General features: G+C 38.4%; 1 protein-coding gene across 2 annotated transcripts in view; it reads left to right on the top strand.

Annotated features, from left to right (window-relative positions):
• acap3b (ArfGAP with coiled-coil, ankyrin repeat and PH domains 3b) overlaps positions 1 to 21,322 on the top strand; it is an 85,979-nt gene that overhangs the window by 36,624 nt on the left and 28,033 nt on the right. For both annotated transcript variants that reach the window (XM_079597924.1, XM_079597923.1), the window contains exons 2-6: positions 2,796 to 2,853; positions 6,505 to 6,624; positions 6,728 to 6,781; positions 20,852 to 20,910; positions 20,997 to 21,180. In XM_079597924.1, coding sequence (XP_079454050.1) covers positions 2,796 to 2,853; positions 6,505 to 6,624; positions 6,728 to 6,781; positions 20,852 to 20,910; positions 20,997 to 21,180 — 475 coding nt within the window. The remainder of the gene's footprint in view (positions 1 to 2,795; positions 2,854 to 6,504; positions 6,625 to 6,727; positions 6,782 to 20,851; positions 20,911 to 20,996; positions 21,181 to 21,322) is intronic.

Genomic DNA, 21,322 nt, shown 5'->3' with positions numbered 1-21,322 from the left:
CAGAAGTCCCCCACTGCGACCTCTGTGCCCCACTTAGCGGTTGCCATGACAACTGACCTTTTATGTCTCTGGTCCTTCATTTTTTTTAAGTGTTTGTTCAGCGTGTGGGTGTGTTTTGGTCTAATGGTTGTGTGGCCCCTGGAGGCCGGGCTGCATTAGGGACAGAAACTCTCCTGTGGCCAGAGATGGCATAGACGCTTCGAGGCTGGCATCACGTTTTCCAAGGAGTGCAATGTGACAGTATCTTCCAAAGCAGAAGATAATCAAATTACCCAGAAGAGGCATATCCAGACATATGGGTGTTTTTGTTTATATGTAATGAAGCAATAAGCCATGACATACCATGCTTTACTATGATTTTTATGGTAGAAAGTGGTGTTAAGTGTCACAGATGTTCAAATTATTTACCATTTGGGTTTAGTTTTTTTCCGACTCTCTGATTGGTGGAATTTTCCGCACAGCATCATGGATAATGTAGTTGTTGTTGTTTTTACCACGAATTCTGCTGTTAAATACGATTATTTTAGAAATAAGTTAAGCCCACAGTATGTCTTTTTAAAGGTTTGTGATATTCTGACCTCCAGAACTCGACTGTTGAGCTTGATGTAGTCTCAGCCTCAGCGTTTGATGCATAAGGCACACAAAATTGGAAACACTTCAGGAGTTTTGAAGTCGTCATCTGGTTGGTTGAATTCCACTGGATTTCCAGGAGACGTGTGTCTCGTTCTGTAGCGGTCTGCCTAAACAAAGATGCCGTGATGCCAAACCCCCTCATGGAAAAAAAAAAGCCATTGTGTTTACAGCTGTGAGCTAAACGCTGGATTCAAAAGCGCCGCCATTGTTGCAGTAAACTTGCACAACGTTCTTGTATGAATGAATTGTTAGATGCATCATGCATGCCATTCTGTTATTGTAATGACATCGACTTTACTTTTTCACGCCCCTAAACATGACGTGTAACAAAACAAACTGTGGTTGGTTGCTTTACATGTCACTCTGGGTGGTCATTGGCCAATGAAAGCTGACCTTTTGAGAGCTGGCTACGGTAGAATAAGGTTTATGTACAGGAGTTGTATTGTTATGCAAAAATGGAATAGTAAAGCAAAGTCCTCAAAGATTAACATTTTTAAGATTAAAATGTACAAACTTGTTTTTGAGCAAGTTTTAGCAGTGGTTAAATCGATTTTTCCTAATAAATGGGTGAAATTGATTAAAAATAAAAAAAGTGCTGTAGTCAGTGATGGTAATATCATGATGCTTTGATACTGTAGTTTAGAGCGATTATCAGGTGGGATGTCACAGATATATGTGCAAGGCTGCATGCAGAGCCACACATATGCTTCATGCTTGGACTCCTCTCGGTCCTGCATGAGTTGCTAATGTGATAAATCTAAGTAACAGAGCATGCTGTGTGGGAGGATGAGCTGTGGAGGGACTCGCATGAAAACCTCAACAGCGTTTCTTCACATTTTCACCAACTGTGCTGAGCTGACCAAGAGCAATAGCTTTTAGCTGGACTCTAAACTGGATTAGGAAGGCTTTTAGTGAGCATGAGATTAGATGTCTTCATGCATTTATGAAATTAATGTTCATAAAGTTGTAACCTAATCACAGAGCATTCTCGTTGCAAGAGTGTGAAGATGTGAATTGAGAAGTCTTTCTATTGTCCGTCCGTATTGAGAACAAATAGGCTCTGAGATCAACTGTAGGTCATTGAAGGCAAAGGGGCAGCAGCATAATAATGTGCAGTCAGTTTATTTTGCTATTTATTGGGTGGAAAAAACTGTATGAGTGTATTTAATTAAAAATGTTATTTTTGAAAATAGCTTGGCATCTTCTTTTAATGTAACATTTTAATTTATTTTTTTATTACACGGCAAGGCTAGTTAAATGTCATGTGGTGTGACTCCTCAAAAACTATGGATTAATGGAGGGTATTATGCCAATATTGGAATAGTAAATCAAAATTGTGTGGTTCGAATATCCTATTGTGTTTTTCTCACGTTCCTCACAGATCCTCATTTTTAAGACTAAAATATACAAATGTATGTTTTGAGTTTGACTTTTGACTGGTTAAAATATAGATTTTGTCGGAAAAATCGGTGAAATTCACTGCAAACTACAGCTACGCGATTCTGCATAAATTGAGAATCGTTTTTTGTTTTGTTTTTAAATAGAGATCATGATTCTCCTATGATTCTGAACAGACAACTGAATAAAATAACATGTAAATTACTAGAAGTTCTGACAAAATATTAATTGCTAAAAAAATTGGTTTGAATAAATGTTTTATTGACTCACTCATAAATACTTGTTTCATTACTAGATGAATCAGCATTTTTAAACATCTTTTGAATGAATGATTCAGTGACAAATACCTTTTAACAGTCACTTGTCGCCACCTACTGGCGTATTAATGTAATTGATACAATCGTTATTTGAAGCACCAAGTTACTTTCAAATGGTGATTTGCTCCATTTAGATCGCTACTGTAGACATCAGTGTTTTTATCTAAACTATAAACTTTTATCCCGGATGGGTGTTTGAATCGAGATTGCGATCTTTTAACGATTAATCAAAACAATTAAACAAAACTACCTCAAACTATTTCTTCGAAAAAAACAACTTTTCAAACAATTTCTTTGGAAAAAAACAACAACTTTTCAATTAAGTATTTTTATTTTTATTACATTGTAAAAAGTCCCCAAAAACGTTTTGCTTGTCCTTTGAAATCAGAAATGACTGTGATAAATCTATCATCTAATGAATAATGTGTTTTTCTTGTGTCTTTGCAGGGCGAATATCGATGAAGTTGAGACTGATGTTGTGGAAATAGAAGCCAAGCTAGATAAGGTATGAATACAATTTATTTGAAATAACTTCAGGTGTGAAATCGAAATGGAAGAACAAATATCAGATGATACATGGCATGACTCAATCCAAAGAATATTATCATCCTCTGTTAGTCTCGGTCATCCAGTTCAAAATTGGTGTAAGGATAGATTGGCTCAGATCAGAAGTGATGTGATCACCAGCAGCTCTGTACCATATGTTCTGGTCATGCCTGAAGATATTGAGTTACTGTGGTTTGATCTTTGAGACTTTTTCTGAAATGTTTGATCAATGTGTTGCTCCAACAATACCGACTGCGATGGATTAATTAGTCAGGATTACATTTAGAAAATCCCAGTCTGATGTTATCATTTTTTGTTCACTTCTTGCCAGAAGGCTAATTTTGTCTAAATGGAAATACTCTTTCCCTCCAACATATGGACATTGTATTAAGGATGTCATGTATGAAATACAGTTGGAAACAATCTGATATTCTGGATCAGCTAGGAGATTTTTTACCATTTGGCAGCTTTTTTTATGTTTTGTGGAGAACATGGTCGCTGAAGACATGTACTGAATGTATGCTATATAATTAAAAAAATATATATATATTTTCAACTTTTACTGTATTTATATTGGATTATATATTTTTTGTTTTGAAGGGTGTTTTTTTGTGTGTCTCTTTTAGTCTCTAGAGTTCTGATGCATGTTACATAACTCTTGCTTTCTCAATAAAGAGACATTGATTAAAAAAATTTTTAACTTCAGGTGTATCCCAATTCGCATACTTATACATTATCCTGTGCCATTATGTTGTATAAATAGTGTGAGCATGCAGTGTGTTTACATTGAAAATTCCACAAAAAAAAGTGTAATTCAAATACCGTATGATTTATTTAACCCGAAAATCAAAGTGTGGCGTGTTGAGTTGGACGCTTCATGCACTCAACTGTTGCAGGAGGGGGAGGGGCTATCAGACTCCGATGCTGGATGACAAACAAGAACATAAAAATATCACATAGTACACTTTAAGTACATAGAGCATAGTACAAGTGCATAGTGTATAGTTTGTCATTTGGGACGCGACTTCCTTTTCATTTGATCAGTGTCTTTGCCTCATTTAATTGAGATGTTGGTTTGAGGCCTTCTGAATGCAGAGCTAACTAAGGACTAGCGCATTAGTGCATGGATAAAACAGCATAACAAATGTGCGCTGAGCTAAATCCCAGCTCGTACGCCATACAGGATTAATGGAGATTGAGGGAGAAACCCATTTAGCATTAGGATGCTGAACACTTGCGTCAGGAAACTGCAGTCTTGTAGCTCTCAGCGGCTTCAGGGTATTATTAGAAGCTTCCAAATCTGCATACAAGGGCAACGTCTGCTTATTATTGCAAGTTTTTTTGCAATATGAAAAGCCCCAGACTTTTAATTAGCACAAATCGTGTAAGTGTGTAAGGTGCTCAAATAAGAGCTAGACCAAAGAGGCTCTTCTGTGTGTGTACATGCACTATTAAATGTAGCGCAAACTAAATGCAAGATCACACAGCCCTATATTAAACAAATAAACAACTTTATTGACAACTAGAATAGCATTTTTTTTTATATATCCAGTATATGTATTGTTGAAGCCTTTTGTTTATTACATAAGTGCTGTTTTGATGGCTGAATCTTCTACAAGCATTTTATAGCATGCTAACAGTCACTGTGAGACTTTTAGCATGCTAATGCCGGGAACACACTACACAACATGTTAAGAAGAAGAATCGCAGACAACTCTCTACACTATTTTCAAAGTTGTCATATCGCTGTTCTTTTGACACTACACGACTGCCTGGAGCAGCATTTAGTCGCTGTTGTGTTGCACATTACACAACGTATCAGCGACAGGGTCACACATTACACAACATTTCAAGAGGAAGCTTCGCAGACAACTCTGTCTGGTCTACAAACTACAACCAAACACACGTGATAAGTGATGCAGTAGATCATCCAAGACTGGATTTCTTCTTGTTAAAAATTGCAGCCCACAGAAAGCTTGCGATTCCAAGTTGTCTGTGAAAAAGAAAAAAAGAAGAATATGGAGGAGAGAATAGAGTATGGTGCCGTTATGACGTCACTTTGTAAGCCAACCGGCTGTTAGCATCACACTGGTTCCCTCCACAAACTTTTCCATAGATTATCGCTTAAAACAAGCTCTGTGATCAACAAAAGTTTATGATACTTGCACGTTTTGTCCATCAAGATGATTATCACAGATTAAACTTTTATGAGTTTTGAAGCCTAAGGCCGTGTGTCCACCAAAGCGTTTTTTTATGCAGCAGGCGTGTTTTTTCAATTGTTTTTAATGGGAGCACCGCGTTTTTAAAACGGCATGAGCGTAACGAGGCGTGGAGCGTCTTTTTCACGCTGAAGCGCTGAGCGTTCGCCGTTTTTTACTGGTCGCTGAGAGTTGAAAGAATGTCTCAGAAAGAACTCATCACTGTCACTTTTTACCCAACCGACCAATCACAGTGGAAGAGGGGCGGGACTAATACCACACCGACCAAGGGTTATTCTGTATCATAGCAACAAAGCGTCTCAACTGAAAAAAACTATTCTGCCAAAACGCTCAAGCGCCCACAGCTAGGCGTTTTCAGCAGAGCGCCTAGTGTTATCAGCTGGCTAAAAACACTTTGGTGGACACATGGCCTAAATGCATTTGCCAGAAGTAAAAAGCTAAAGCTATAAACACACTACACCACGGTCCCACAAAATCAACGTCACTATAAGCTTCCGACAACTCTTTCAGTTTTTATCTAAAAACATTTTCCCAGAACGTTTGAGTTAGAATAATGTATAAGAGCACAATTATAAGCATAACGAGGCTGTAAAAGCGGACTGAGTTTACATGTTCAGTGTGAAGACGTTTAATCTCCTCGACAGCCTCTGTACTCCCATTTAGTCACTTGTTAGCAACCGCCTTCTTCAAGAGATCCACTCGTTGACGATCACACGTTGATCTGATTGGTTACAAGGTAGTTTGTGACGTCAGAAACACCAGCGATTTCAAACTCTGTTTTTGAGACTGTCTTTGGTTCATTGCCGTTTTAAAGAGAAAATACTCACCAATGGTGTTAACTTATGAATTTGCACATGATTTGTCTTAAAGCTTATTAAAAACACTACTTATACATATAAACAACATTTAAAAGCTGGATTTTCACCACAGGGGGACTAACTGGTTGTATTCAATGGTTTCATCCCAAAACCAAATCAGTGAGAACAACAGCATGACTGCAAGTCAAGTTTGATTAGTGACCAACCTGCATGATGATACTATATTAACTTCATTTCAACCTTATATATAAAAATGTGTTAGTGTTTTTGTTTGATACCTAAAGCAATTATTATTTTGGCAAAAAATAGACCCAAATGACCACTTATCACAATGAAGCCAACTCCCAAATGATAAAATCAATTCACGCCCTCCAGTCTTTTATTATTGAAGAAATAAAGAAATAATTTTTGACACGAACACTTAGCATATGCAATAAGCACATGTGTGAGCTGAGCATACAGAGTATGCAAAGTTAGAAAAATGTGTGTACTACAGTCATGGCCAAAGTTTTGGCAGCGAAAAATATTTTTTTGATAACTATAAACAGTGTTTTCTGTCTCTCTGTCCATCAGCTGGTGAAGTTATGCAGCGGTATGATCGAAGCGGGTCGTGTGTACGTCAGTGCTAATAAACTCTTCGTCAATGGCATTCGAGACTTGTCTCACCACTGCAAAAAGGAGGAGATCATCTCAGTAAGTTTCCCAGACAAGTATTTATCTCTAAATGATCCGGGTCAAATGACTCAGATAATAGTCATGAGCTGTGTTGATTTTTCGGTTATTTGCATCATTTCAGGAATGTCTTGAAAAGTGTGGAGAGAGCCTTCAGGAAATCGTCAACTATCACATGGTAAGACACATTTCCCCAGGCTCGCTCGGCATGGCCACATGTCCCATAATAAAACACACACACACGTACACATTTCAGTCAGGGCCCATAATGATTCATCATACTGTATGTTGCCATAACCTGGCTCTCTCATGGGTGTTTTTATTATGAAACCATATTACGTGTGCCGTGGGGCGTAACTCAAACCAGAGAACGTGGATCTCTTTACACGGTGTGTTTCACATCATATGTGGCTGATTTTTTCCACATGCCACCCAAAAGCCATCTGCAGAGTCATAAAGGGCCTCCTGCTTCACAGGTTTGTATTGCACTTTGAAATTTTTGTCACTTTAATTGAGAAGGGAGTAGCCTGACGTTGTCATACTCAGATGCTAGTCAGAATATGAGTCTGATACTGCTCCATTGGGCTGTGATTATGGGGCGTTTCAACCGAACCAGCAAAAGAAAATGCCTCTGCATTCAATTGGATAGACCTACAACCAATCAGAGCAACGGAGTAAGGGATGTATGTTGAGCGACGCATAGTTGTCAACAGAACTCAACTGCACGCATGCTAGAAAATTAAAATTAATGCGTTGTCAATATCTTCTATAACAGACGCAATGGTGGAATCTACACATCTCAATTCTCCAGCTGCAGCCATCTTTGTTGTAAACGAATTCAACCCAAGCGCTCTTTGGTGACGTGGATGATTACGTTACTGTTGATCATCTGTCTATCATCGTATAAAGCCCGCCCTGACAATTTGATTGGTCCGAACAGCTCTGGTTCGAGCATAGTTGCTCCACAACGGATCAAGTTGAGATCGATCTTCCCAGCCTCAAATGTTGTGGGCGGGGCTAGTTTCGGCTGGATCCCTAAGAAGGCAGTATAATTAGGACAGAAAATGTTCAGGAACCTTTTAGGTGAAATGGGAATTGGAAATGTTGCGAGCCGGATTTGAACTTGCATTGGTCGCATGAGCACCACAGCTGAATGTAAAATGGTTTGTACAAAACCATGTCTTGTCCATTCCAGCAGGTGGCTAATCACATTTATTGGTCAATCTGAGACCGAGTACGTCATCACACAATACTTTTTGGGTGTTTTCCTGTTCTTGAGGTTTGTGTAATTGAAAACAGAGCGTGGCAATCAGTGTGTAAAGCCCTACATGTCTCCTGTTACCACAGCCACCTTCACTTTTAAAGAAAGAGGAAATACCAGAGCTGTGGTATAAAGGACTTGCAGCTTTTTTAATTGTCAGCCCAAAGACGACTGATCCCTTCCTGCTTGTAGCATCAGCAGTATCTGAACAGTCGGATGTTCTCACTGCTTTTATGGTTAATTAGACTGGTTTATTCTTGTGATAAACTGTTTTTGTGAGACATGACTGTGGCGAACACTGAATTCTTGGACTTTACCAGAAACACATCTAGGTCAAACCCTTAAAAGAACGTGTTTACAAAAACTTCGTGGAAACTTTTGTCACTTCACTCAAAGCGACCAGCAAATAATAATAAAAAAGTGCTTGTATGCAAGATCCCAAATTATCAGTACAATGTACAAAGGATCACCAGTGACTCATCAGTATTGAGAGTATGCACATTATACTTAATTATATGCCAATATAAATAATATTTAGATAAATAAAATAGTTGATTTTTTTTCAGTACCCGGTTTTGCGCTCGTGTGTTTTGCAGCATCTCAGGCTTGACACAGCATTCTAAATACAAGTTAAAGCTACAATATGGGGTGTGTTTTTTTTTTTTTCGCCGCTAGGGGTCGCTAACCTCTTACAATAGCAAAGGTGTAGGTTGATGTTCTTCAGCGGAATTATGGAACTTGTCGTCAAGCTGATGGATCTAATAATGTTAATGGATGAGTGAATACATTGATGTTTTTAACATGACTGTGGTATGAAGCAGGGCGCGATTGCTAATGAGAGACAGATATCAGCGCCACACGCGAGTCCCGTGGATATAAAGGAATAAGGACATTTCATTCTACCGAACTACCCGCAAGTGCTGAATAATACTCGCATAGGTCAGTTTATTAGACGAATGAAACTTGTGAGGTAACGCAGCGCTGTTCCACTTGCTCTACACTATCACACTAAACTGCATTTGAGTGTGTTGAAAGTTATAATGTTATTCCATGTGTTAGTTTGTCTGTATGAGACTAGCAGTAATCTAGCTCAACATTAGAATAACATACAGATCATATTCTAACATTTCATCATGCTGAGCTATATAACATTGATTAGCTTTTATATATATATATAGCTATATAGCTCACCTGTCTAATAAAGCTCATACAAGAGTGGCGTCTCTGTCAAGTCAAAGTTAGTTGCGGACGTGGAGCTCTCGCTGTCTCGAAAACACCACGCTGATATTGATCCTCGTTTTAGTTCTTTTTTCCCAAAGTCTGCTTGCCATGATCCATAATGTTTGAACGAAACAACAACAACAGCGTGAGCGTGCCGCTAGACGTAACGTAGTTGTTCACGTCTGTCGCCATGGTTACTACAGCAGCACGAGCGGAAACCAGGGATAACGCGGATATTACGTCATTGACAGGCGGCAAGTGAACAGTGATTGCGGGACGAGCCACAATTTTTGATATTTTATTACAAAATTCTTACATATTGTACCTTTAATAGAACAGGTTTTGAAAAAAGCATCTCCAGACCACCTTGCATTACATTTTTCATTCCACTACCTATAGCATCTAGCATTTATGAATGAAAAACTGCATACTGTTTGAATTCTGTACACACAAAAAAAAAACAGCAGCATGATAGAGGTTATGCGCGTGACGTCACCGAGTGGCAAAAAGACTGAGCGGCAGCATTTGTTTTCTGAGTGAATTCCGCGGAAAAACACACAAAACGCATCTAAAACGGGAAAGAGCTTTCCGATTGACTAGATTAGAAACCTGAGGTATATTTTTACAGACTCCCGAAAGCTACAGAACAGAGAAGCAAATAGATCAATTCATAGAAACTGGACTCCAGGCAGAGAAAGGTGGATTTGCAGTTATCATTTTGTGTCGATATGCTGGGTAAAATCATACCCTATATATTGTATTGACAACTCTCAAATTTAATATGTATTTAATAATAATAATGTATTTAATAAACACAGACAAAAAAACTATACAAGTTTTAAGGCTGGACGATATAACTTTGATATAAGTGATCACATGGATTCAGACCTACCTATATTGTATTTATATGAAGTTCACAGGCCAATTTGCTTTATGTATTTCCCCGGCGTCGAAATCAGGCATATATAAATGTCAGGAAAGGAAACACGATTCCTGGCTGCATGTCAATATCCGTGGATCACTGGATCTTTGGTTAGTTGTAAGGAACACTATATCGAGTCCAACTTTTAGTTTAAACTGATGGTGGGAAAGTGACGTCAATGCATGCCCTCTATAGGGGCACTTTAAGTGTTTTAAAATAAATTTGTGGTTGTTAAATAGTAAAAAAATATTTGATATTTGGTATTTTTTCCTGCATACGATCTTGCCATAAATGAATAATGTTGATATAATTTAAATAAATAATAATGCACATTACACTTTCATGGTAGGTATTAGGTAATATTTATCACCAGTAATAAGTGTTTGTGTCTCCGCACAGGAAGTGGTTCTCCTCTGTTAATTCTTGTGCCACCCAGAAGAGGTGTCTGTCTATAGGAGGAATGACCGATAAAGCCTGTGTGCTGAAAAGAATATTACTTCAATTCACTCCTCTTGTTCCTGCTCTCTCCTGTTTTACCAGGGTCAAAGCGGTTAACCTGTCACTCTATAAATCTGAAGTCTGGCCATTTTACTCTGGGATGTAGATAATCTGTCTGTCTCGTAAATCCAGGACGCCCATCGCTGGATGCTGCGAATCACTGTCTCTATAGATAGTTTTTCTTTTAAACAAGATTCATTAACACTCTGTTTTTGTCTCTTGTTCTTATTCCAACAACCATTGCTTACCAAATAAAATTGGTATATTATATTAGTTTTGCCATTTTTCTACTTTTATTGTCATAGTGCTCATGGAGAATGGCGAACACCATTAAAGATTAATTTCACAGTATGAACTTTAAAGCAAAAAAGATACATTGGTGCACTTGTAGTGTAGCAATAACTAGTTTGGGAGATGTAAATCTATAGTAATTACAGTAATTGACTGAAAGCCTGAGTGTCTTTTCATCAGGCAGTGTTAATATGTCCCTCTTTTACAGCTTATTGAGTTGTTCGAATCCAGACAGTCATAAATTGAACGAACTTGTCGAAGTGACGCCTCACTACCTCCCGGCTGAGTGTAATTACTGATATTATCTATTTGGCAGGGGACAGTATAAAAGAGGCCATAGAAAGAGAAGTAATGAGAGAACGTGATGTGTTTTCTGGGATTTTAGAGGTGATAACAGGAGAGCTGACGTGCCTGCAGAAGCTGTGCTGTTATACTGATATGAATATGCGCACATCAAATTTGATGCCTCATGACATATTGCACCAAGTTTGTTGGCTTTTGTGAGTTCTGCTCACTGTAATATTAATGTAATTATTGTTTATTTGGAAGTCCAGTTTTCTTGAGTCTATCTTGCCCAGCCCAAACTACCAAGGATGCAAGACCAAACTTGCAGTACTTGGTATTGAGAAACGCCTTAGGTTTTTAGTAAAAGATCCTAATGATAGATTATTATCTTGAAGGCAAGCCTGCAACCAAAAAAAGCATAACGCCTGTTAACTCTGTGGTACGCAGGGAAGGAGACGAGAGAAAATTAGAAAATAGCTTATCATCTAATGAATCGACAGCCCGTCGGCTCTTCAACATGTTTGCTCTTAAAACATTCATTTTGGAGTTTACCCCGAAAAAAGTAAAAGAAGTCACGAACAACTGTGCGACAGGTACGATTCAGTTTACGGCACTTCTCATTCATTTCAAAATGATCCGCAAACAATGATTGACTGTTGCACAACAATGAATAGTGACGTCAAGGCTGTGATGTGATTGGTTATCAAGGCACACGTGATCCAAGTTAGCCGTTGTGCGTTTTCCAATGGAGTCACGGACCCTCGTGTCTCCCTATAATAATAATAATACCATCTCTGGATGCAATCTACCATCTCTAGTCCCAGTTTACACCTGGTATTAAGATGCGTTTTGGTCGTTCGGATCACAAGTGGACAACGCTAAATACAGGTGAAAACGGGGTCTAAAAGGTTTTGATCTTGTCCACTTCCAGAGGTCGTCGAAAACGCATTTGACCGGATTGATTTCGTAGTGTAAACGTTCATGCGATCGAATGTGTTCGAACAGCCACAAAAGACTCTACTGACCTAATGCGTAAACATTACGGGAATTAAAGTTTGTCGTCTGGAGACCTACGTTTGGTTTGAGGATGAAAAACGCACCAAGCACAATGTTCTCCATCATTCCTGTTGGCGTGATCTTCCGGCAGTCAGAGCAGAAACTAAGGCTGCGGCTCTCTGTGTGTTTTTCTGTTGTCTCTGGGCGCGTTCATATGCAAATTGCGCAAACTTATTTTGTCCATTAGATCGAAAAATCTAAAAAAGCCCATACATTTACCCACCCATAGACCCTCACCTCGAACAAATCAGGACAGATGTGGTTGACCGTGGAAAAAAAGAGACGGATTAAAACACCAGGTGTAAACGGTAATGAGTCTCCCTTGTCTACTTGTGATCCGATTGACCAAAATCTTAATACCAGGTGTAAACAGGGCCTTAGAAGCTACAAGTTTTCATATTTCAAACATGTTATGAACATTTCTTTAAAGTATCTGGTTGACGAATGTGAAGATGCAAGCAGTCAAAGTGACCAGTTCTAGCTGTAATACAACTTTATCTGCAATTCCTAGTTTCTTGTGAGAGCAACTTTGCATTTTACTTCCTGCTAAAATCTCCCCAAAACCCCCCTTTTGCTGTATTATGTAACATGCCCATTTCCAGAAGTAAGAATCGGGTAATACTCTCTTATTGTTTCAAGATTTTCATTTTTGCTTTACCACAACTGAGGGTCTGAAACCCAGATTACTTTCTTTCCACTTGAAAGCAACACAGAACCCTTTGACCGGCGTTATTGATCTCGTTCTCTTCCTGTGATGTCCCAGTATGCTTTCTGCAACACATTTTTTGAATTAAACTAATTCAACTGTACAGTTCACGAAGGGCCCAGTCGTTTGGCAGCTGGGCTCTGTAAAGTGGTCTCGTATGGAGCAGTTTTTTTAATGCAGGAAGTCAAAAGCTGAGCAGGCAGTTCGTTCGCATACGGACCGTTCCAACAGCTTGCAGCTGAACATGCTGTCGTTCTCTAAAGCGTGTCACTGCTCCAAAGAAGAGGAGGTTTCCATCTGATGCTCCTCGTGCCAGTTTGAAACATTTGGTTGCGACTGCTTTCTGTTGGCAGCCGTTCTCTGCCGCCTTTATTGTTTTGGGGTGTTTTTTTCAGTGATGGGCCTTTTGATGTAGACTTTTAGAAAATTATGTTTTTAAAACAAACTTTTCTCTTTTTCTTTAGTATATTTCATTCACTAACAATGTCCAAAGACGTGCTTGAACAAGCATTCAGCCTTTGTTTCTGTTTTTGAAATATCAACATTTCTACCATGTGTTGACGTGGCAGTGGTGGAAAAGACATGGAAAAAACTATTTGTCTTGCTATGGCTAGTTTCAAAGCCACTATTTTACACACAATGATTATTTTCACAACTTTCACATGATTTGACAAAATTACAGTTTACATAATAGCATAGATTCACAACAAAAAGGTAATCATCTTATAGTGTGTCTGCGACGCTTTATGGCGTCCTGGCAGAAAGACTAGCATGTTTACTTTTTTTGGGGTCCTCCACGACTGTCCCGTCACATCTGACGTTGACCAATAGGAGCACAGAAACGAAAGATGATGGTATTGGTGCTGCTAGAGGTGGAATTATGCAATGTAGGAAAAGTTTGTGGATATTTTACCTCAAGTTTTCTTTGGAGGATTGACAGCCCATACTTTCCTCTTCATGCAATCCAGGAACGTGTCCACTGCCGGGTTTTCTTTCTTTTTGGGGGGGCTTTTCTGATGACTAGACAGCCACTAGAAAACATCAGTATCAAGGCCCCACTCACACTCCAGCAGAATCGGTTAGTACAGCTTACTGCAAAACAACTCATTATGTCAGTGTGAAATATACAGTTATGAAAATGTAGAAATTAAAGTTAAAGCTCCAATCTCCTCCAGAAAATCCTCCCCAAAAAAGTAATTTGGTGCCTCAGTGACAACTTCACTCAGAGAAGATGTCAATCTCACCTGTCAATCATGACGTCACACTCCCGTTTTCCTAAAACCAAATGTTTTTTTTTTTTAACAAACACTTGAACTTACATCAGTGAGATTAAAAACGACCTAAAATGACAGAAACCAAATGTATTTTAAGTGTAATTTGATTGTTTAGTTTGTCTCGCGTCTCATTAGATTACATGGAGAGGGAGGGGTTTATGAGTATTACTGCATCCGGCACCTGGGGGCGATCGAAATAGCCTGGTTCTACCAGACTCGCGTACATTTCATTTGTACAGAGAGTCTGGCCGCTCTCCATTGCCAAGCGTTAACTTCCTTGAAGGCGGGTACTCTGTTGAAGTTTAAAACTATTGGATCTGCCCAGAGCCACTCTGGATCTGCCATATCCAATCGCTAACGTTTGGTATGACGACTCAAACTAGCGCACGACCCCAACGTCATCGTTCTCAGCCACTCCCTCTGTTTGCTGATTGGACCGGTAAAAAATTGACTGGAGAAAACCCAAGAATACACCGCAATCCCAGACGTAGTTCTGAAGGAAAATGAAAATTGAGCGGAAGTACGTAGGAGGGCGGAGCCAGGCTACGATCGACACGTTTTGGCTTTCCTTTTCAGGACTTGTGCGGCACACTTGGTTCAGATATTCATCTAGCGCATGTTTGCATAGAAAAAAGTTAAAAGCAGCGGCTCCGACAGTGCTTTATGATTGGCCGAAAGCAAACTTCATACGTCAGCGCGTTCTGACCTCCTCTGTGCTTATGGTGCGTTCAAGTCATCTCGTATAGATCGTATTTACGAGTTGAACGCACATGAACGCCTCCACAATGACGTAAATACTAATGGGGAGCTCGGGATTTTCTTTAGTCCTGATCTTATGAGTTGTGAGCGTGAGAGTGAGAAACATGGCGGAATACCACAATACTTTAAGGTATTTAGCTGTGATATTGTCAGGCTACAATGTAATATGTAACGATAAAGTTTGCAGTGGCTTCATAAATTACCTAAAAACATTAAAAAGGCAAAGCACACCTTATGCAAATCTTTGTTCTTCATTTGCTTCACCTTGCTGTATTTTTGTGTAATTAATTAAGAGAAAGTACTCCCCCATCTTACTCCGACGAAAGTGACTTGAATGCACCTGCCGTCTAAACACGACTTCCCACCTCGTAAGTAACTTGCAGGAGGACTTGAACGCACCTTGATACCGGTAATCTTGAGTCTTTGGTTCACACACAGCATCATACCTTCTTATACCAGGAAATTGCCAGAACTTATTTACCGGTATTTTTTAAATGTCTTTTGATCTCTTAACGGTAATTTACCGATAATTTACCAGTAAAAGATTGTATGTCTGGTGACTAATTGTTTGCAGGGGTGGAAATGACCACTGGGATAGAAAATTATATAAATCATTTTCATATAATAAAATAATCCATTTCAGATTAACCATGAAATATAAAAAGGTTTTTGTTTATTTTACTCTTTGCTGTGCTTGTGAAAGATAATATGAATATATGAAAATCTAATATGAATATAATGTATTTTTTTTTAATAAAATTCATAGTTATAAGATGGAATTTCATATTGTATTACGGAAAGCCTGAAACTAGCATAAAAAAACATTTGGAAAGTAGCCAAAATAACAAAGGCATGATGAAATGTTTTAATGTGGCCTTCTTAACAAAGAAAAATCTGTTTAATAAAAATCAACCACTGGTACATAAAAGAGCCTGACGTTGAAGAACCACCCATTCATTGTGTTGTTTTTTTCTCTCTCGTTCACTCATCCTTCTTTTTTGTTCGACTGCTGAAGGGCTTCAGAGTCTTCTCTCTTCTCCATCACTGACTCTGACGCTCTCTGCGCTAGCGTCTGGCGCTACATTAAAGGCCTGTGCTTTCTCAAGGGCGCTAGCACATGTACGGCCGGGCTGCAGGCCACGATTAAACCTCATCTCACACACACACACTCGCTCAGGCCCAGTTTCACTCTCCGCCTACAGTCACTCATCTTGAGTCTTGACGTCCTCTTGATGTCTTTCTTAGAATGCCACCCGAGGATATCATGGTTATCATGCTATCATGGTGTTCCACACTCGCTAGAGACAATCTGAGGTAAAATAAGGATAGAGGATGAAGTGAAATGCAATTAAAGAGGGATCTCACACAGAGAAGAGGAAGTGAGAATGTGAAAGAGAAGGTGCAATGCTAGTGTCTAGAGATGTGACCGCAATGTAGAGCCATTAAGGGCTCAGTAAAGCATGCTGGTTAATTACCCCGCTGAACAGTGTTCAACACCGATGCCACTCTCTGAACTCTTTAAATAGACTTTAACTAATATCATCTGAAGGAAATCAGAAGCAAAACTAAAGAAGCTGTAACTAATAAATGGAACTTTAGCACATTACTGAGTTCTGGGTCTCGGATGTTTCTCAGGGATCCCTCACCAAAACTAACTCAGCCATAGAAAAATGAAGCCCTTTTAACCCCTTATATTGGCATTACATATTTAAAACAGTAATATCCTATACTAAACCTAAACTAATCTTGACAAACTATATACCATTTGAAAGCTTACAATCTCTAGTTTACATATTTGGTGACCAATTTTCAAAATAAATTACAGAGGAGCCGTAATTTATCAATTTGCAACAAGAATATTTTCATACTCCTAAGGCGTGTTCTGACCTTTATTTTGAAATGGTGATGAACATGAAAAATCATGAAAGAATGGTAGAAACCTCAGTTTGTTTTCATGCCCAAGAGTTCAAAAGATAGCATCCATTCAATTCTTTTAGAAAAAAAGGTATGAAAATGTTTTAAATATAAAGTAAAAAATAATAGATTCACCATTTGTGATGTGGCAGCGAGCTATAATGCACATACGTGATCTTTTTGTTTCTTAGAGGTTAAATTCATTTCAAAATCTACCAAACTTCCAATACTACTTCTGAATAGGATGTCTACTTCATAAATTGTATGAAAATTGTAAAAAATAATGGTTCAGATCACTCAAACAACATGTGGAAATGGAGGCGCCCTTATATGGGCAGTAATGTCAACTAGTGGAAAAGTCTGGTACTGCGCCCAAACTAAATCTCACTGAAAGCTTATTTTTTGAGATATCAACCCTAAAGGTTCTCTAAGCGATCCTGGGTGACGTCACTTCTTGTTGACGTTCGAACTATTGTCAAACAAAACGGAGGCTAGCTAGACCCTCCTTCTTCCTCATCCGCGCACTAACCCCCCAAACCCCACCCCAAAATCCTTCTTGTCGGTTATTGGCTGGAACACTGTTTGTTATGTTGTGGTGCGGGTTTGTCCAGTTTGTTTTTGTTGCTGTTTGTGGAGCCTGGGGTGTCTACAGAGACCGCGTTTTTTTAGAGTGTGTTCAGGAGACAGACAGCTAGTCCTCCAGGTTTTGAAAATATATATTTTATATAAAATATGAATAATAAAATTTGTAACATTGTACATTTTCATAAACTCAAACTTCTATTAATTTTTTCTGCTTAACTTTCTTAATTTATTTCACTTCTACAAAAATCTGCCAAATGTCTTCTTTAAAACAAGATCAATCTGACATCTATATTCCAAAGCATTCTTGAATTACAACCATTTAAGTTCGGAATGTGCATTTTCATGTCTATAAAAAAAGGGGGTGCCGCTTAAGGGGTTAACAAAACAGACCAAACCATTTTACAATTACAGGGGTCTCACAAGATCTCAATTAAAAATTCAGTGCATGAAACCTAAAGAAAATGTTTTAAATGTACACAAATAAACTCTATAAACATATGAAATCACATTCACCATAAAGCAATAATAAAAATAAACTTAGACACACAATTATATTTTTCTCCACACATTAAAATTAACAAATGACTCAAACACATATTGTCCCAAAACCTACATTTCCCATAATTCACGGCAAAGGGACATCAGGAAATGCCACGCCCTTTTAATAACAGGCCTTTGTTCCAAGCTTCAGTCATGGATCCCTGCGGAGCGATGGGGAAGATACACAATCATTCAAAACAAAATTAAATAAAAATGTTAAACCCATATCTTTGTCTATACACTCACTAGCGTGTAGCCTATAGTAATGAATTACTGGCGCTGTCGCTCTTTGATCTTTATAAAGAGCATAAAGCGACAAAGCGCACCTCTAATTCAAATGTTTTTGAATTCAAATAATATTAAAGAAACAAAATAAATACATAGAAATGTATAAACATGCAGGCAACAACAAAAAAAACATGAATCCCTCAAAGCAAACGAAATATCAATTTCCCATACACAAAAACTAGAACAATTCAAATGAAATATGTATTAAGTATGGCCTCAGTCATAATAAAGCACAACAAACCTTTTTTTGAGTGCATTTTAAATCAGATAATTTTCACCAAATCGTGCGGCTCTAGTGTGTACACAGTAGCCTATGTGCATGCTGGGCTGATGATTCATTTACCGTCATGCAAACCCTAGTGTACACATTAAAGCTGGAGTATACTTATGGGTTTGAACATTTTGCAGAACCCTTGGGTCCAGAGTATGAGCAGTATAGTCAAGCATCACTAATGAAAGAATTGGGACGTTTGAGGCGGATGAATAGAAAATGCTGAATCTAGTCTAGTCCTTTATAAAATACAACGGCTGGGATTTGACAGAACTGTACAAAATGCAAATGTCTAAGCTCGTCTGCTTCCCCTTTTCCCTGCACTCTCTCACATGTCAGCTTTACCCTCAAGACATGTTGATGTTGCCCTCCTGTTCCATGTGACACACTCGGTCACATGTTCTCTGGTTGCAGCTTATCTCTGCCGTAAAGCTGCTGCGCTTGTGACCGGAGTCGAGATGATTGCAGCGTAAAGCTTTTCTTCTAGCCCCGTTCTGCTGACATCATGTATGATCCACATTGACAGACCCCGGCACTGACATGCCTTCATTCTTACAACCTCCTCGCAGGACCCCCAGGGTTTGAGTCCATGAGCACACTGCAGATCGTATTCTCGTGCGTGTGTCACTGTGTTTGCCTGTCATGAGCTAGATGACTCCAATGTCTAATTCCCAGCTCCCCGTCCTTTGCGACGCATCTGTGACCTATTTAACCCTTGACCCGCAGTCACCCACCGTGAGCGGCCGTGAGATGGTGTTGGGCTCTGCTGCAGTCTTTAGGGTTTACAGATCTACAACTGCTCTGCCATCTGCTGGTGATATGAGAGTAGTGCACCCTTTATATTATATATCAAACACACTTCAAGCAGCTATCAAAGTCTTCAGGATCTGGAGCTGAAGCAGGTTGGAAATAAACATTAAATAAAAATTGGTCACCGGGAGCAAGATTGAAGATCTGCTAACCTACAGCCAATTTTATTGATTGATCCCTTATAAAATGACCTTCCTAATGTGTTTTAAAGCCTGTTAGTGTCCAATGTTGCTAGATAAAAGGCACACAAACGGTCTCCATCTAAAGCATGCTTTTTGTTGACATAATTCATAATTTGATCAATTGATCAAAGTGCTGTAAAATGGTAATATTGTTTCGTATTTTATATGTATGTATGTATTTAAATGTAATTTATTCCTGTCATCAAAGCTGAATTTTCAGCATCATTACTCCAGTCTTCAGTGTCACATGATCCTTCAGAAATCATTCTAATATCATGATTTGATGCTCAAGAAATACACCGTTGTGCTGATAAATTCTTTGGTGGAAACTGATAAAAAAATGTCAGTATTCTTAATGAACAGAAAGACATCAAAAGAACAGCGTCATCAATTTAATGTGTCATTGCTGAATAAAAGTATTAATTTCGTCAACAACAAAATATATATATATTAGGGCTGTGAAATGATTAATCGCGATTAATCGCATCCAACATAAAAGTTTGTTTTTACATAATATATGTGTGTGTATTAATTATTTTGTATATATAAATACACACACATGCATGTATTTGAGAAATATTTGCATTTATATACTGCATATATATTTTTTATATAATTTATATTATATATAAATATAACTATTTTATATATAAATAAAAATTCTTAAATATATACATGCATGTGTGTGTATTTATATATACAAAATAATTATACACAATACACAATATAAACACAAACTTTTATTTTGGATGCGATGAATCGTTTACAGCCCTAATTATATATCTTTCTGATGGCAGTGTTTATATATAGCCCATCAATAGTTCTGCTGGTGATTTTGACTCATCCAGTGACTTACCAAAAAGGTTTCTTTTTAGATGTTCACTTTTTTTTCTCCACTTTTTTAGCTTTTTCTGCAGGTTACATTGTCCATATGCCAGTGGGTGGTGACAAGCAATTGTTTTAAACGAGTCATTGAGTTGAAGTTTGAAATGTAAACCAGATTGAATCACATGCTGAATTGAACAGCTGAATTATCATTTGTTTTGTTCACTAATGAGATGTCCCAGTTGATTTATTCACAAACAAAATGCTTCAGTCGATACAGTTTGTTCGATACAGTTTGTGTAATTTCAAGTCTAATTTAGGAAAAAGAGACGCTTTAGTGAAAGGAAAAGGATTGATTCGTTCACTTAAAAAGTTTTTTTATTTTTTTTTATTTCATAAATGACACACCACCACATCATATCAAACCATTAGAGAACATCTAGCACACTAAGTCCCGCCCATTTCCACTGACTCCTGTTTAATACAAAGTACTGTTCAACCCGCTCCATAATTTTCTTTTAGATGCTGATACATGTTTTCTTTGTTTTATTCTTTCACAGATCCTGTTCGACCAGGCCCAAAGATCCGTAAAGCAACAGTTGCACAATTTTGTGAAGGAGTGAGTTCTTTCTTCATTTTCCTGCCCTTGTTTCTGATTGTCCTCTGTGATGTGTGCGTCTGACCCTGTAAGTTGTGTCCACGCAGGGATGTTCGAAGGTTTAAAGAGACCAAGAAGCAGTTTGATAAGGTTCGGGAGGATATGGAAATCGCCCAGGTGAAGAACGCACAGGCGGCTCGCAACAAACCGCATGAGGTGGAGGAGGCCACCAGCACCCTCGTCACGACCCGCAAGTGCTTCCGACACCTCGCCCTCGACTACGTGCTGCAGGTGTGTCACAAATGATTAACATTGCATTCAAAATCTAAAATAGTAAATCCCCAAAATGATGAAAACAAGGAAATGTTAAAGGGATGGTTTACCTAATAATGAAAACTTCTGTCATCATTTACTCACCCTCATGTCATTCCAA

The sequence above is a fragment of the Phoxinus phoxinus genome, assembly GCF_949152265.1.
Source record: "Phoxinus phoxinus genome assembly, chromosome: 22".
NCBI classification, from domain to species: Eukaryota; Metazoa; Chordata; class Actinopteri; order Cypriniformes; family Leuciscidae; genus Phoxinus; species Phoxinus phoxinus.
This window is presented reverse-complemented; position numbering and strand designations above follow the sequence as displayed.